The sequence below is a fragment of the Anguilla rostrata genome, chromosome 18 (genome assembly GCF_018555375.3).
Source record: "Anguilla rostrata isolate EN2019 chromosome 18, ASM1855537v3, whole genome shotgun sequence".
Lineage (NCBI taxonomy): Eukaryota > Metazoa > Chordata > Actinopteri > Anguilliformes > Anguillidae > Anguilla > Anguilla rostrata.
The window spans coordinates 548,138-565,801 of NC_057950.1; the positions used below are offsets into that span (position 1 = coordinate 548,138).

The 17,664-nt window shown below is 43.1% G+C and overlaps 1 protein-coding gene across 1 annotated transcript in view; it reads right to left on the reverse strand.

Moving 5' to 3' along the window:
• kcnma1a (potassium large conductance calcium-activated channel, subfamily M, alpha member 1a) overlaps window positions 1-17,664 on the reverse strand; it is a 175,964-nt gene that overhangs the window by 17,556 nt on the left and 140,744 nt on the right. Inside the window, exons 21-24 of the mRNA XM_064318108.1 lie at window positions 15,904-15,997; window positions 5,570-5,693; window positions 3,971-4,195; window positions 2,802-2,994 (exon numbers count right to left, since the gene is read on the reverse strand). Coding sequence (XP_064174178.1) covers window positions 2,802-2,994; window positions 3,971-4,195; window positions 5,570-5,693; window positions 15,904-15,997 — 636 coding nt within the window. The remainder of the gene's footprint in view (window positions 1-2,801; window positions 2,995-3,970; window positions 4,196-5,569; window positions 5,694-15,903; window positions 15,998-17,664) is intronic.

Sequence of the window (17,664 nt, forward strand, 5' to 3'; positions counted from 1 at the left end):
TTTTTAATGCACAACTGACATTATACAACCAAACCATTTCAGGCACATGTAAGCTTCTCATTACATTTTAAAACAGCTTTTAGTGTGCATGGTTTTTAACGGGCCTTCTTTAGTTTATTATGGAGAATTAAAGGGGGGGCGGGGGGTAGGGTTGACTGTGGTGTAGCAGCAGCCCAAGTCTACAGAACACATAATTTCCCTTCCTTGCCCGAGACCTACACCTGGAGTCAATCAGCATTTGTCAAACAAACTAATGGGAGGATGAATGTTTTTTCCACACACACAGCTTGACAAATTAATTCTGGTGATCAGTGAACTCGCTGAACTGCGTGTGCAGAGAGAACCTGCTCCGCTGTTTGACTGTGACCCAGAGTTAAGGACAAACCCTGATTGAGTGCAGACTCCACTCGTTACAGCAGGCGTGAGCTCGGGGTGTCGAAAGAGAAGACGCGAGTAAATGTTTCAGCAGAACTGTGCCTGGCCTCTTACTGCTGACACATGGCAACGGCATGATGATATATAAACAGCAGAATAGAAAAGGGTGATAAACTGAGCCCTTCATTTTATTTTCCAACAATACAGTACACAAGACATTACACTTTTGCCAGACTATTATCTAAAGGGACAACAGAAAAGACAAGTTGTTCATATATTTCAGACCCTTGAGGATTTTGTATTTCAAATAACTTGTGAGAACAGAGAGATCTATTTACAAAATACATAAATATAACACCGTATGCCTTCACGATAAAATGTGTTTTCAGATACCCAAGAATAAATGTGTTACATGGCCGAACCCTTTTAAACGGTGTGTAATGATGTTTTGTAAGTTTAGTTTGTGTTTGGAAGCACCGCACAAGCTCGTCTGCGCTTGGGCTGATGGGAGAACACCTAGCCTGCTCCCCAAACTGCCCGGTGAGAACACCTAGCCCGCTCCCCAAACTGCCCGTGAGAACATCCAATGCCTGCGCCTCCCCAAACTGCCCGGTGAGAACACCTAGCCCGCTCCCCAAACTGCCCGGTGAGAACACCTAGCCCGCTCCCCAAACTGCCCGGTGAGAACACCTAGCCCGCTCCCCAAACTGCCCGGTGAGAACACCTAGCCCGCTCCCCAAACTGCCCGGTGAGAACACTGCCCAGCCACGGCCCTCCCCAAACTGCCCGATGAGAACACCTAGCCTGCTCCCAAAACTGCCCGATGAGAACACCTAGCCCGCTCCCCAAACTGCCCGATGAGAACACCTAGCCTGCTCCCAAAACTGCCCGATGAGAACACCTAGCCCGCTCCCCAAACTGCCCGATGAGAACACCTAGCCCCAACTGCCCAATGAGAACACCTAGCCCGCTCCCCAAACTGCCCGGTGAGAACACCTGAGCGTTCACTGAGTGGGAGGGGGAAAAAGCTCTTTGAAAATCACAATTTGTTTTTGGCACTTCAAAAAATTTTCAAATAAAACACAAGAATAAAAACTCAGCAGACAGCTGCAGGGGCAGGACAGGAACAAACAGGCAGAGAACAGCAGGAACTCGCTAACAGTCCTGGTGCAGAGTCACGTTCGCTCAAACTGGCTATGGCTACCCGCTACCTGCTATCCGCCCAAAGCCTTCACGCCCTGAAAACCGCCAAACTCTCAGAGATCTAACGACAAACCACAGCGTTCATTAGATGTTTGGTTCACACCCATATGGCCTTGTTGCTAGACTACGCCCCGGCTCCATCGCCCCCCTCTTTACTGTATCTGACAAGATAAAACCGCGGCTCTAACCCCCTCTATGAGCCTGCATGTAAAAAAACACAAACTTGGGACATGGCTGTCTGGAACTGTCACATCGTAGCCGAAACGCTGTACAGAATACGAGCTTCTCTGTAAAAGCCTCCATAATTACTGAAGTCTTCATCATGGAGGAGAGACCCAGTGGGATGGCTAACGGGCTTAATGAAGGGGGAGCATTATGCACGGCCATAATGGAGACAGGTCCTGATGAGAAGCACACAGCACCAGCTTACACGTCAATATGGACAAATAAATCTGCACATACTATCTGCCAAACTCAGCCAGTGGACCTGGTCGTGCAGCTGTTAGCCAGTGGGCCTGGTCGTGCAGCTGTTAGCCAGTGGGCCCGGTCATGCAGCTGTTAGCCAGTGGGCCTGGTCATGCAGCTGTTAGCCAGTGGGCCCGGTCATGCAGCTGTTAGCCAGTGGGCCTGGTCATGCAGCTGTTAGCCAGAGGGCCTGGTCATGCAGCTGTTAGCCAGTGGGCCTAGTCATGCAGCTGTTAGCCAGAGGGCCTGGTCATGCAGCTGTTAGCCAGAGGGCCTGGTCATGCCGCTGTTAGCCAGTGGGCCTGGTCAAGCAGCTGTTAATGGCTGGCCAAGAAGCAGGTCCTTCAAGCAAAGTTATTTGCTCTGAGACAAGCCCCACACTAGTACTGTCAGGTATGACTGATGCATTTCTACCTACACAGTGAAAAACTTATAGGACATGCACAGAACACACACAAGGAACATACTGTGTGTGTGTGTGTGTGTGTGTGTGTGTGTGTGTGTGTGCGTGTGTGTGTGTGTGTGTGTGTGTGTGTGCATGCGCGCGAGCACCATTGGCTGCCTTTACCACCCAGCAGACTGATGGCAGGGTCATCCAATCACACACTTTAGGATATTCCTCTTGCCAGGGCTGTCCAATCACACACTTTAGGACATTCCTCTCACCAGGGCCATCCAATCACACACTTTAGAACATCACTTCTGCCAGGGCCAGTCCGCCGTGGGCTAAGCATCACATCTTATAGGGCAGCCCTTACCTTGGGAATTAGCCTGCAAGACCCCGATGCTGTCATCAAACTGCATAGACTTGATGTTGAGCGAAGCCAAGATGCATTCCTTGTCCTGCAGTGAGGCATCGTCGATATTGTTCTGATTGGCTGACAGGATAACGCACATGTCGCAGAGGTTGATGTTGACAGCCCTTAAATCAGCCCGGCTTAATGGCGTACCCTTGGGCAGGGGAGAGAGCAGAAAAACAAATTAAAGATGGAGAGAGGAGCTCTGGGAAATCAGCTAACAAGCACCTGTTTTCCCAGTGACATTCAGCTGATCTAACTACACACGGAGAATCAGCTGATCTACAGGAGAGCCAGTGACTATTTTACACCCCACAGGTCACACAGTACTACAGGAAAACCAGTGACTATTTCACACCCTACAGGCCACACAGTACTACAGGAGAGCCAGTGACTATTTCACACCCTACAGGCCACACAGTACTACAGGAGAGCCAGTGACTATTTCACACCCTACAGGCCACATAGTACTACAGGAAAACCAGTGACTACTTTACACCCCACAGGCCACACAGTACTACAGGAGAACCACCATGTGAACACCATGATACAGAGTTCTTGATGATCTAGTTTAATTTCTTTTTGGTACCACATAATTTTTTATTTCCTAAAAACTTAGAACTGTCATAATTTTAGAAAATTTCAGGAAAAAAAATTAAAAGGAATACAAATTTAAGAGCAAGTGTAAAAAACATGGCAAAAGCCACAGTCTACCAGAGCAACAAAAACCACAACACCCAAGCTAAGCCATAGGGTGCGCTGCAGTTATGGCCAGACCTGCATCGCAATAACAAACCACAACATTCAGCATGCGTGTGTCACAATGTCCCAGAGACAAACCACAACACTCAGCATGCGTGTGTCTCAATGTCCCCGAGACAAACCACAACACTCAGCATGCGTGTGTCTCAATGTCCCAGAGACAAACCACAACATTCAGCATGCGTGTGTCTCAATGTCCCAGAGGATTTCAGCTGATCACACAACACGTGGGATTCCACCAGGAATGATTACCTCCTATGTACTCAAATTTAATAAGCACTATAAGTCCTCTTCTCTCCAGTAACTAAGTGGTGTTAATACCTACTGGAGTGGCGTGAGGTGGTGTGGAAGCGCGAGAGGGCACTCACAGGTAAGATGGACACCTTGGGGAAGTTGTGGAGCGTTTCCCACTCCCTCTTCAGGTACTCCAGGGAGCCCACGAACACGATGGGCTTCAGCTCGTGGTAGTGGAAGTTGCTCGCCCTCAAGGGCATCACCAGGTTCCGCAGGCCCACCAGCGCGGACGTGAAGTCCCCAAATATGCAGACCACCACGTGGCCACTCAGTACCGTCATGGAGGCCTCGCTCCGTGTCTGGAGGAAGGGTGGAGTTGGGGAAAAAGACACAATAAAGCTCTCCAGAGGGCAGGGAAGCACTGACAGATGGAACTCATCTGCGGACAGTTCTCCTGGACCCTCGGAAAGCCGACACACGGAGGAGCTCACCCAAGCCCAGGATATTTTACTGTTCTGCCACGCTGCAGCAAATGAGGCTGTTAAGCTTTATCATTCATTAAGAAACAGCACACTCACCTTAGAACAACAGAGAAGCAGTAAGAAAGATTAAATATATCATTAGAGCTGGATATCCTGAGCAGGGAAGACACCTTTTCTTCATTATCTTTTTCCTCGGCCATTAAAGTGATTTTATCGACATGTACGTATATTTTCTGGCAGCACAAAGGACAATATATGTGACTATTAAAACTCACCCATTACCTGGGATAGTGACTGAAATACCTCATAAACAAAATACAGGACACTCTTTGACTTGATCCAGCAACAAGTTTTTTTTTTTTTTTTTGCATTAGGAACAGAAACCATAAATAAGTATATAAATGTACTGCATTGCAAAAAGCAATAAGGAATTTGAAAATCCCCCAAAAATCATTTAAAAAACGGATTATTAAGTTTGTAATGTTATGTAAGTGTGTAACTGCCAGTCTGTCCCTACAAATACAAGCGTACACCAGTGACCTGTATGTGACCCCGGTGACCTGTATCTGACCCCCAGGGACCTGTATGTGACCCCAGTGACCTGTATCTGACCCCCAGGGACCTGTATGTGACCCCAGTGACCTGTATCTGACCCCAGTGACCTGTATGTGACCCCAGTGACCTGTATCTGACCCCAAGGACCTGTATGTGACCCCAGAGACCTGTATGTGACCCCAGTGACCTGTATCTGACCCCAGGGACCTGTATGTGACCCCAGTGACCTGTATCTGACCCCAGGGACCTGTATGTGACCCCAGGGACCTGTATGTGACCCCAGGGACCTGTATCTGACCCCAGGGACCTGTATGTGACCCCAGGGACCTGCATCTGAGCTGTATGTGACCCCAGTGACCTGTATGTGACCCCAGGGGCCTGTATCTGACCCCAGTGACCTGTATCTGACCCCAGGGACCTCTATCTGACCAGTGCCCTGCATCTGACCCCAGTGACCTGTATGTGACCCCAGGGGCCTGTATGCCGTGACCTGTCTACCGACCTATGACATGCTGCATCTGACCCCAGTGACCTGTATGTGACCCCAGGGACCTGCATCAGACCCCATTGACCTGTATGTGACCCCAGTGACATGTATCTGACCCCAGTGACATGTATCTGACCCCAGGGACGTGTATGTGACCCCAGGGACTTGTATGTGACCAGAGCATCCCGAGCTGGCTGCCCAGCACTCACCAGAATGACCTTCTCAATCTCCTTAGAGGGACACCAGTGGAACATGCCCGTGGAGTCGTACTTCTTCACGTTAATGTCCATGTTCTCAATCTGCTCACTTCCCGGAATCAGTAAGGGGTCATGCCTGTTCAGAAAAAAACAAAATCAAAGAGGTAGAACATCGAGACCAAAGAAGGTATACATTACCAATACCCTTGACTAGCTTGGATAGAACTGATTTTAGAATTTAAACAAAACTTTTCCTTTACTTTGAAAGGTATTTAACTCAAGCTTAAGCGCAAGCTACATCATTTGTGGAAAAAATAGAAACACTTGGCTTTTATTAGCAAAGCTAAATTAAAGGTCAATGCAGTGGATCAGCTCAGCCTAATAAATGAGATTAACTCCACCTGTCAACACAGTGATTCGGGTTCATTTAAAAAAAAAAAATAATATTAATATTTTTTTTAAACTTTCATATTGAAAGTTTTAAAAAACTGCAAGTTTTTAAAATGATTATGATTTTGATCTGCTTTATTGTGGCTTTTTTTTTTTTTTTTACATCACATTCTGCGCGAAAAGCTGGACATGCTATTGCCGAGCAGAGCTCCTGGCGCAACACTCCTCTCCGGGTAAGAGCTCTACGCCTCCGCGGCTCGCTGTTTAAATATTTCAGGCCGGCCCAGCCGTATTTTGCTTTGCCAAACGGAGGGGCCATTAAAGTTTCAGCAGTGTGTCAGAGGCACGAGCAGCTGACTCTGACTGTGATCCGAGGTCCCGCAAACAGGGTAGCGGTGGTTGGGCTGCGTCTTTATTCATGCTGAGAGACTCAGAGATGTTTAAAAGCTTATAAATAAAGTGAGACAACAAGAACCACAGAAAATCGACATTTGCATGAATTTATCTTAAAAAGAAATGTTTTCCTCAATTTGCAAACTCAAGATGTTTAACTCACAACAACTTTATGAGTAGATAATATTAACTCAAAATGTACCAAAATCTTTTAAATTACTAAGAGAATTTTGTCTTCATGCTTTATTCACTGTTATTGCAGCATCTTTTCTTGCTTATCAAAAATGTATAAGTTTCATTCACTTGAACTTTTGTAGACATTTAAGTTTGCATGACAGAGTGAAGGGAAAGAACAGCACCCTCATGATCTAAACATGTGTCTAAAGGTAATATCTGAAGGCTAGACTAAGTCTTCCTTCAGAAAACTGCTAGAGGAAAATCTCTTTTCTTTATCACGGCTTAAATGAAAAGCCCACAGGTTTGTTTTGTTAGATGGCCAATATACATTTCAAGCCAGAAACTCACTGCTCTTAACTGCGTGTCTTGGAGCCCAGCTGCGATTTTAACCACATGATGAGGACTATCAATCTGCCCTGTTCTCCTGTCTTTACCTGCAGAGCCTGAGCTGGCTTTATGATGCATCTCAGTCTCAATCACACGTCTATAAGAACGCTCAAAACAGACACTGACAGGACATGACACATGACTGAATGCAGGTTAGGATAAGATGCAAACTAGGGCTGCCAAACACAAGCCCTGGAGGGTTCCCCAGTTTCTGCACTTTCTTCCAATCAGCAGCCAATTTAGACCTCGGGAACAAGGTTTGTGAACTCTTTAGCCAATCGATGACCTAAATTAAACAATTCAGTGCTGAAACACACTAAAACTACTGAACACAGGACTGGAGTCTGACAACCCTGATTTAAATTGTTTGGGACAGCTATAGTGGACGATAAATTTCTCCTGCTGTACTTCAGTGGATTACAGGTAGGTGGCAGTGAGGAGTACATGTTCACACTGCACATCTGCACTGGTTATTGCCACTACTGGTTAACTATGTCTGTTCTGGATTAGTACCGTCTTACTGAGTGATAGCACTCATTGTGCCACCCATTCCTAACAGAATAGGATTCTTATTATAATAGGATTAATCCTTACCATAAGGGCTATTAAAGGATTATTCCCGCAGCTAGTGTAATGTACACTGATTTACTGAGCCTTAGCGGCTCAAGGAATTTCTATGAATAAGAAAAAAATTAATTTAGGGGACAACATTTATTGCTCTTACATTTATCCTATCAGCCACTGAATATTGTGCATCTCCACCCAATTTATCCCTTCAGTCTGTCACTGAACCCCATGTGAGGAGCGCCTCCTCTTACGCACTCAACACGCTGATTAATAAACAGCTGTAATACTCTGTGTGTTCTCTGCAGACCCAAAGGCAGCGTTCCCCTGGACCAAGCATAAACCTTCAGAGCAGACAGATAACGCAAAGAGCTGGCACGTCATTAAATTACCAGCCCGATAAATAAAATGGAGGACATCATTTCAGAACGGCTGCTTTTTCAGCGCATCGTTCAGTGTGGAAATGATCACAAGTTTGTTTTATTTCACTGTGGAACAGTCACACTTTGAGTGAAATACTGAGGGCATAATTAAGCGCTTTCCATACACTGTTTTACGATAGTATATACAAGTATAGACTGGTAGTTTACATGACATCATATTGAGCGATGTGAAAAATAATTAGTGTTTTTTCTGACAGAGGGCAAATAATTTACACTGTATGTACGCTGCATATTTGTGTATATGGGTATTCATTTAACTTAACATTTATAATTATGAATAATCCTTCTGTAATGTGCAGTATTCATATAGTGTATAATCCTAACAGAAGGTACCATAAAACACATCTCTTTACTTTCAAAACCACTGGCTATACCCTAACGCCCCCACCCCCCCCGCCCCCACACACACACACACACATTTTCTGCTCCCCCTCCTCCTGATAACAGAAGCATCGCGTCAATTAACATTCACGGTTCGGAGGGGGAATCAGGCAGCGCCAGGTGTTAATAGCAGTGAAAACATTTAGTTCTTTTACACCCCGGCTGCATGTTTCACTGCGAGCGGCGTGTCGCTTCGCTCACTCCACGGACCCCTGTCACTCCCATCTTCACCCGCCAAGATGACTGGCACGCCGAGCCCCGCCAAGATAGCTGTCTCTCACAGATCGTCAGCGGCGACGGCCTGTCACGGGCCCATCACGCCAGTCGCGCGACTGACAGGAAGCAGGCGTGACGCTCGCTCCACGGTGCAGAGATCTCCGCAAACGCACCCTGACTTTCCCCAATTAGACGCGTCTCGTGGCCCATCAAATAATCTGTGGGAACGGTGTTAATTTTACCGGGAATTTCTCCCGTGGAACCCAACCTTACCACGTTGCTGTGGCGACATATCGCAATCAACAAATGTTTTTTTTTTTTTAACAAAGCAGTACTTTTAATCAATTCTCGCCTTGATTTCCCGTAATTTTACTGCTAGCCCCACATACGTGTCAACTTCCCTCACTAAGCTTTCTTTCACATTAATTATAACTAAAGTACACTCGCTGAAAGATACATCTTGAGGTTAAAAAAATGACATTGACGAGCTTGCGTGCGAGTTCAAACTCCGAGCTGAACTTCCTGCAGGCTGCTCGAATTGGAGGAGGAGAAGCCCCAGCAGCAAGGCGAGGTTTTTTGGTTTATTTTTCAAACAGTTTCAGCCATTATATTCCAGCACATCACTCAACAGTCACTAGACTGGGACGAGCACACTCCCCCAAACCCTCTGCAGCCGGCAAGGAAAGCAGGCTTCGCTTTGAAAACCTTTCCCATCATGCAAACTGACAAAGGCATGCTTTTCAAAAACCCACAGCCAATCTGTTGATCATTATTTATTTACAAAGGCCTTGAGGCAGAGAGGCCCGTGAAACTACGCTTGATACAGTACAGGAAAGCTTTTTTCAGCTCGTAGAATAAAGCATCCCTTAGGCTACCTCAAACAATCACTTTCTATCGTGCATAAAATGCTCCTTGTAACACAAAAGCATTTAATATATATGGTATAATATATTGAGAGGAAAGGCATTTGAGGAGAAGGGGGTGGTGTGTTTTTGGTCATTTGATGTTTTGCTGAGGGCTATGACTGCACCTATGACTGAGGACCTGTCACTCCAGCACCCCAGAGTTTGCAGAATGCAGAAGTACCCTAAAGCACAAAAACTCTGACATCGCTTTGAAGCATATCTGAACAGTGTAAGTAACTCCCCAGAATTATTATCATTCCAAGATCAAAGCAAAGTTGCATATATTACATGGTACAAGGGGACCTCCAACTCTGCACACACACAAAAAGGTTTTTATCCTTAAAGTTAAAGAATGAAACTAACAGCTTTGTAAACAACCAGTCAGTTGGAAATTGGCCAGTTTTGATTTTTTTTTCTTTCAGGAGAAAAAAAATCTACAGTGTACTCCAAAGACATACCACGGGCATTTCAAACATTGCCCCTTGCCACAAAATTCAAGAGGATGCAAACCTCTTCACGGCCAAATACATTCAATATCGTTTTATGGTCATAGGTACACATGCTACTATACAAAATTTTTAGCTCATCCAAAAAAAAAAGAACCAATGTCCTAACCTTTCTTTAAGCTGCTGAACACAGCCGTACACTTGCCTCAACCCTCAGACTTATCGTTTTCATAACCCTAACCCTAGCTAAACCCTAATTTGAGCCCTAAAACCTAATTGAAGCTATAGGAACCATTGAAAACATCGGATTACTAATTTAAAATCGTTGAAAAACTAAGTCAAGATCATATAATAAATAGTACAAATGCTAAATAATATGTTTGAGGCCATAAAAAAAAAAATGTTTTCCATGAAAACATATGCATACATTCTGTATCTCTTTTATGGTCATAGGAACACATGCTACTATAGAAAATTTTTGGCTCATCCAAAATCCAAAACAAATCCATGTCCTAACCTTTCTTTAAGCTGCTGAACACAGCCGTACACTTGCCTCAACCCTCAGACTTATCGTTTTCATAACCCTAACCCTAGCTAAACCCTAATTTGAGCCCTAAAACCTAATTGAATCCATAGGAACCATTGAAAACATCTGATTACTAATTTAAAATCGTTGAAAAACTAATTCAAGATCATGAATTCAATAATACAAATGCTAAATAATATATTTGAGGCCATAAAAAAAGAAATTTACCCAGAAAAAATATGCATATATTCTATATCTTTTTATGGATAAAAAGGTACCCATGCTACTATAGAAAATTTTGATCTCATCCAAAATCAAAAACAAATCCATGTCCTAACCTTTCTTTAAGCTGCTGAACACAGCCGTACACTTGCCTCAACCCTCAGACTTATCGTTTTCATAACCCTAACCCTAATTTGAGCCCTAAGACCTAATTGAATCCATAGGAACCATTGAAAACATCTGATTACTAATTTAAAATCGTTGAAAAACTAATTCAAGATCATGAATTCAATAATACAAATGCTAAATAATATATTTGAGGCCATAAAAAAAGAAATTTACCCAGAAAAAATATGCATATATTCTATATCTTTTTATGGATAAAAAGGTACCCATGCTACTATAGAAAATTTTGATCTCATCCAAAATCAAAAACAAATCCATGTCTAACCTTTCTTTAAGCTGCTGAACACAGCCGTACACTTGCCTCAACCCTCAGACTTATCGTTTTCATAACCTAACCCTACAACCCTAATTTGAGCCCAAAACCTAATTGAAGCCATAGGAACCATTGAAAACATCTGATTACTAATTTAAAATCGTTGAAAAACTAATCAAGATCATGAATAAATAGTACAAATGCTAAATAATATTTGAGGCCATAAAAAAAAATGTTTACCCATGAAAAATATGCATAATTCTTATCTCTTTTATGGTCATAAGGTACCCATGCTACTATAGAAAATTTTGGCTCATCCAAAATCAAAAAGAACCATGTCCTAACCTTTCTTTAAGCTGCTGAACACAGCCGTACACTTGCCTCAACCCTCAGACTTATCGTTTCATAACCCTAACCCTAGCTAAACCCTAATTTGAGCCCTAAAACCTAATTGAATCCATAGGAACCATTGAAAACATCTGATTACTAATTTAAAATCGTTGAAAAACTAATTCAAGATCATGAATTCAATAATACAAATGCTAAATAATATATTTGAGGCCATAAAAAAAGAAATTTACCCAGAAAAAATATGCATATATTCTATATCTTTTTATGGATAAAAAGGTACCCATGCTACTATAGAAAATTTTGATCTCATCCAAAATCAAAAACAAATCCATGTCCTAACCTTTCTTTAAGCTGCTGAACACAGCCGTACACTTGCCTCAACCCTCAGACTTATCGTTTTCATACCTAACCTAATGAGCCTAACCTAATTGAACAAGGAACTGAAACATTGATTACATTAATGTAAAATAATCAAGACATGAATTCATATAAATGCTAATATATTGCATAAAAAAATTTCCGAAATATGATATATTCATTTTGGTAAGTACCACACTATAAATTGCTCATCCAAAATCAAAAAACCATGCAACTTCTTAGCTGCTGAACACCCGTAATGCCACCGATATCGTTCATAACCAGCTAACCCTAATTTGAGCCCTAAACCTAATTGAATCCATAGGAACATTGAAAACATCTGATTACTAATTTAAAATCTGTTGAAAAACTAATTCAAGATCATGAATTCAATAATACAAATGCTAAATAATATTTTGAGGCCATAAAAAAAAAATTTACCCAGAAAAAATATGAATATATTCTATATATTTTTATGGATAAAAAGGTACCCATGCTACTATAGAAAATTTTGACTCATCCAAAATCAAAAACAAATCCATGTCCTAACCTTTCTTTAAGCTGCTGAACACAGCCGTAACATTGCCTCAACCCTCAGACTTATCGTTTTCATAACCCTAACCCTAGCAAACCCTAATTTGAGCCCTAAAACCTAATTGAAGCCATAGGAACACATTGAAAACATCTGATTACTAATTTAAAATCGTTGAAAAAACTAAGTCAAGATCATGAATTCAATAGTACAAATGCTAAATAATATATTTGAGGCCATAAAAAAAAAATGTTTCCCATGAAAAAATATGCATATATTCTATATCTTTTATGGTATAAAGGTACCCATGCTACTATAGAAAATTTTTGACTCATCCAAAATCAAAAAGAACCATGTCCTAACCTTTCTTTAAGCTGCTGAACACAGCCGTACACTTGCCTCAACCCTCAGACTTATCGTTTTCATAACCCTAACCTAGCTAAACCCTAATTTGAGCCCTAAACCTAATTGAAGCTCATAGGAACATTGAAAACATCTGATTACAATTTAAAATCGTTGAAAAACTAATTCAAGATCATGAATTCAATAATACAAATGCTAAATAATATATTTGAGGCCATAAAAAAAGATTTACCCAAAAGAAATATGCATATATTCTATATCTTTTTATGGATAAAAAGGTACCCATGCTACTATAGAAAATTTTGATCTCATCCAAAATCAAAAACAAATCCATGTCCTAACCTTTCTTTAAGCTGCTGAACACAGCCGTACACTTGCCTCAACCCTCAGACTTATCGTTTTCATAACCCTAACCCTAGCTAAACCCTAATTTGAGCCCTAAAACCTAATTGAATCCATAGGAACCATTGAAAACATCTGATTACTAATTTAAAATCGTTGAAAAACTAATTCAAGATCATGAATTCAATAATACAAATGCTAAATAATATATTTGAGGCCATAAAAAAAGATTTACCCAGAAAAAATATGCATATATTCTATATCTTTTTATGGATAAAAAGGTACCCATGCTACTATAGAAAATTTTGATCTCATCCAAAATCAAAAACAAATCCATGTCCTAACCTTTCTTTAAGCTGCTGAACACAGCCGTACACTTGCCTCAACCCTCAGACTTATCGTTTTCATAACCCTAACCCTAGCTAAACCCTCATTTGAGCCCTAAAACCCAATTGAAGCTATAGGAACCATTGAAAACATCTGATTACTACTTTAAAATCGTTGAAAAACTAAGTCAAGATCATATAATAAATAGTACAAATGCTAAATAATATGTTTGAGGCCATAAAAAAAAAATGTTTTCCATGAAAACATATGCATACATTCTGTATCTCTTTTATGGTCATAGGAACACATGCTACTATAGAAAATTTTTGGCTCATCCAAAATCCAAAAAGAACCAATGTCCTAACCTTTCTTTAAGCTGCTGAACACAGCCGTACACTTGCCTCAACCCTCAGACTTATCGTTTTCATAACCCTAACCCTAGCTAAACCCTAATTTGAGCCCTAAAACCTAATTGAAGCCATAGGAACCTTTGAAAACATCTGATTACTCATTTAAAATTGATGAAAAACTAATTCAAGATCATTAATTCAAAAGCACAAATGCTAAATCATGTTTGAGGCCATAAAAACAAAAACACATTTTCCCAGAAAAAATATGTTTAGTATCTGTGAGGGTCAACCAAATAACATTTCTTAGAAAAGAGATTCATTTCTTAGAAAAGTCCTTCATGAGCTCCCCAGAGCATTGAATAATATTTATGACTTCACTCATGTGGTGCTAACCAGGTTGTTATTCCCAAAACATACATAAAATGCAACCATAAAATCATGTAAGTTTAAGTAATGGTTTAATAAACCATTTTCTTAGAAAATCCTAACAGAAAACACCTGCGCGTCCGAGTTAAATCATCAGTGTTATAAGGTTATAACACACGGGGGAATATTTAATGCCTCTGATGTATTTTTGAGGATTGGAAATGTTCAGAAGACAGCAAACTGAGTCGTTGGGTTTTTCTGTTGTTTTTCAGGGCCCTGTGACAGAGTGGCCTGCGGTCTTCAGCGGAGGAAGTGGGGAAAAAAAAAAGGGAGACATCAAGTTTGAGCGTCGACCCCGAGGGTTAGGGTTAGGGCTCCATGAACAGGAGTCTACCCCAGGAGAGCATCCTCAGTAACCCTTTCAGGTGTGAGGTCAGAACTATGAGATTAGAATGTTCTGAACTGAACATTCCAATGCTGATGTCACAATCACTGCTGGTAACTGAAAGCAGTGGAGTTCTAGAACACTGACTTTTTTTATTTTGAATTTTGATTAAAAGTCAATCAGTGAGTGAGGAGCGCTGCCTCACTGCCCTGTGCCACTGAGAGTGCATCTATTCTGAAAACCAGCACTTGGGCTTTTGGTCACGCGCATCATGAGCCACTCTGAAAATCTTTCCATTCCCGGGAAACTGGTTTTCTTTTGTCATTCCAATGACTCATTTCATATTTAAGGCTCATCTTTTTATTAAACAGAATGTCAGTAAACCGTCATTGCACAATATATTTTTTAAAAGATATGGTAAATAATTGAAAAAAAAAAACAATCTGAAAACAACAGTCAACGGCTTTAAATGGGAGACGACTGACTGAAGGCGTGTATGAAATTCCTGCATCCGTGTCGCTCCCCAATTTCGAACGGATCCCGTCTCCTCTGCATTTTTAAAGGGCGCGCAGGGTCCTGCAGCTCGGGGCTTCATGCGCAGAATGACGACCCTTTCATCAGTCAAAATCAATTAGCAGCAATTTAATTCTGCAGGACAAGATAAAAGGAAGGTAAAATCTGAATTCACTTTTGATTGCTATGATACGTCTCGCATGTGGCCTTAAGCACTAGAAACAGTGCTCTGAGGGGCTCCAACAGAAGAGCAATGGCTTAGGGAACTGCAAACACAGCGGGGCCTCTGATTGGCTGGCACTGCCATTAGTGCCAGTGTTGTTTAAGGAGTACATGCGGACAGGACCGGGGTGACGGCTGAGGCTTTAAAGCGAGAGCCTTTTTCTCAAACAGCTTTTTCACGCACGCTCTCCTGACAGAAATATTCAGCTCTGTCATTAACCGCTGACAGGCTGACAGAATAATGCTTCAGGCATCCTGAGGATTCACTTTCTCACCAACCACCCCCCACCCAACCCCCCAACTCAAAACCCCCACCACCCCCCACCCAACCACTACCCCCCACCCACCTCAAAACCCCCACCACCCCCACCCAACCACTACCCCCCACCCACCTCAAAACCCCCACCACCCCCCACCCAACTACCACCACTCCCAACTCAAAACCCCACCACCCCCACCCAACCACTACCCCCACCCACCTCAAAACACCCACCACCCCCACCCACCTCAAAACCCCCACCACCCCCACCCAACCACTACCCCCACCCACCTCAAAACCCCCACCACCCCCACCCAACCACTACCCCCACCCACCTCAAACCCCCACCACCCCCCACCCAACTACCACCGCTCCCAACTCGAAACCCCCACCACCGCCCCACCACACTCCCAACCCCCCACCCCCCGCCCCCTTCTCTCTTTCTCCTTTTGAAGGCCAGGAGAGGTTTTTCTCCGAGCTGTCGTCTTACCTCGTCATTTTGGGCGAGCAGTTGGGCGAATTTCGCATGCCGCCGTTTCTCTGTTTTTTTTTTGGCGACAGTGTTGACGGGTGCTCCTCTTCCACTGCAAACATATGCAAAAGTGTCAGATAACGGGCGGGGGGAGACTGTAAATGTGTGCTGGGTGTGACATACTAAAAAGAACACCAAAAAGCCAACACTCAATCAATCATCGTAAAGTTTAAAGACCCCCCTCCACCACCCAACAATGAAATAAAAGAAATAAACAAAACATAAATAATATGTTAGTCGGGAGAAAGGTCAATTTGTGGAAGGCAAGAGGGGCACACAGAAAACCATTTAGCCCTCGCACATTTAACCAATGACTATCTCAAAGGCCTGGGTGCTGTTGCATCAGATTGAGTGTTCTGGTATTGATATGGTAATGCTATATAAATATGCCTGTGAGCGGTTGGACCCATAGCAGTCTGCCTCAGTACCGCCACGCACACCAACGCCAGCAGCCTTAAGCGCACTGGGCCGTCACTGCTGGCAGGACCTAAGCTGACCCAACGACAGAACAGAATTAGCGGTTTGTGTCCGTGGAAGGAAAACTATTCTATTTTTGCAAAAAACCTCATCACTAGAAATCCTCCTCATCCCGTTCGGAAGAGCGTGCTTGAGCTTCTCCACCACAGCGGCTCCTCAGGCCACAAGCACACTTCACTTCCCCAACAGCCGTCTCCAGACGCCCAATTTCAGCTGAAACTGCACTCCAAAGGGAAACAGCCACTCTGACCACAAAATTGTTAGAGCCGTTTAAGTAGCGATTGTACCAAACATTAAAAGTCAAGGTCGGCTCCATGATAGTTGTGCATACAAACCAGTAACAAGCTCCCAACAAAGCAAACCAGCCCCAAAATGACTGGCTTTTTCAAAAACACAGAGGGGAAAGAAAAAACAAAACCAAAAAATAACTTTACGCCAAAACCCCGACTTGTTCTATTGCAGGGGTTTTCAGGAACCTAGTAATTTCACAACTTTCCGTGCCGTTCTCTTCCCCCCACCTGGTGCGATCCTCCGCAATGTTTTGATCTGATCGCACTTCCTGCCTCATTACGTATTCGTTACCGTGGCGAGAGGCTGCTCCCTGCATGCTGACAGGAACGCACACTTTCATGTTACCGGCGCCATCCAATCCCTCAGTTTGATTCTCCGCCATTAAACAGCAGCTACAAAGCCACACACAGAATAGAATAAACGCAGACTTTGAACCCCGAAGAAAGCAGTGTCTGAAATAAGCCTATATGGAAGATCTCAGACTCAGTTACAACAGTCTGATCACATCTGAGGAGCCGTGTATGTCACAGACCTTTAAAAAAAACATCCACGCAAACGCTGTGTGCATTTCAGGGCTGGGAAACGCCAAACGGGCTGTAATGGGTATTAGTTCAGTGAGAATTCCACATCACAGCGCCTGTTAGCTCAAGCCAATGTGCGAAGTGAGCGATGGAACGGGCCCAGTCCAGCCCAGTCCAGTCCAGCCCAGCCCAGCCCAGCCCAGCCCAGTCCAGCCCAGCCCAGTCGAGACCACTCCAGTCCAGTCCAGTCCGGTATATGAGGAATCTGAATATCATTCATATGCCCACTTCACATGCTCAGCCATTCTATAACCGGCAATGAAACTGAATGCTAGACATTCCACTTCAAATATTTTAAAGAGAGCTGCAGATACTGTAATATATATATTGGAGATCTGACAGCTCTGTTTATTTAAAAAAATTAATAAAA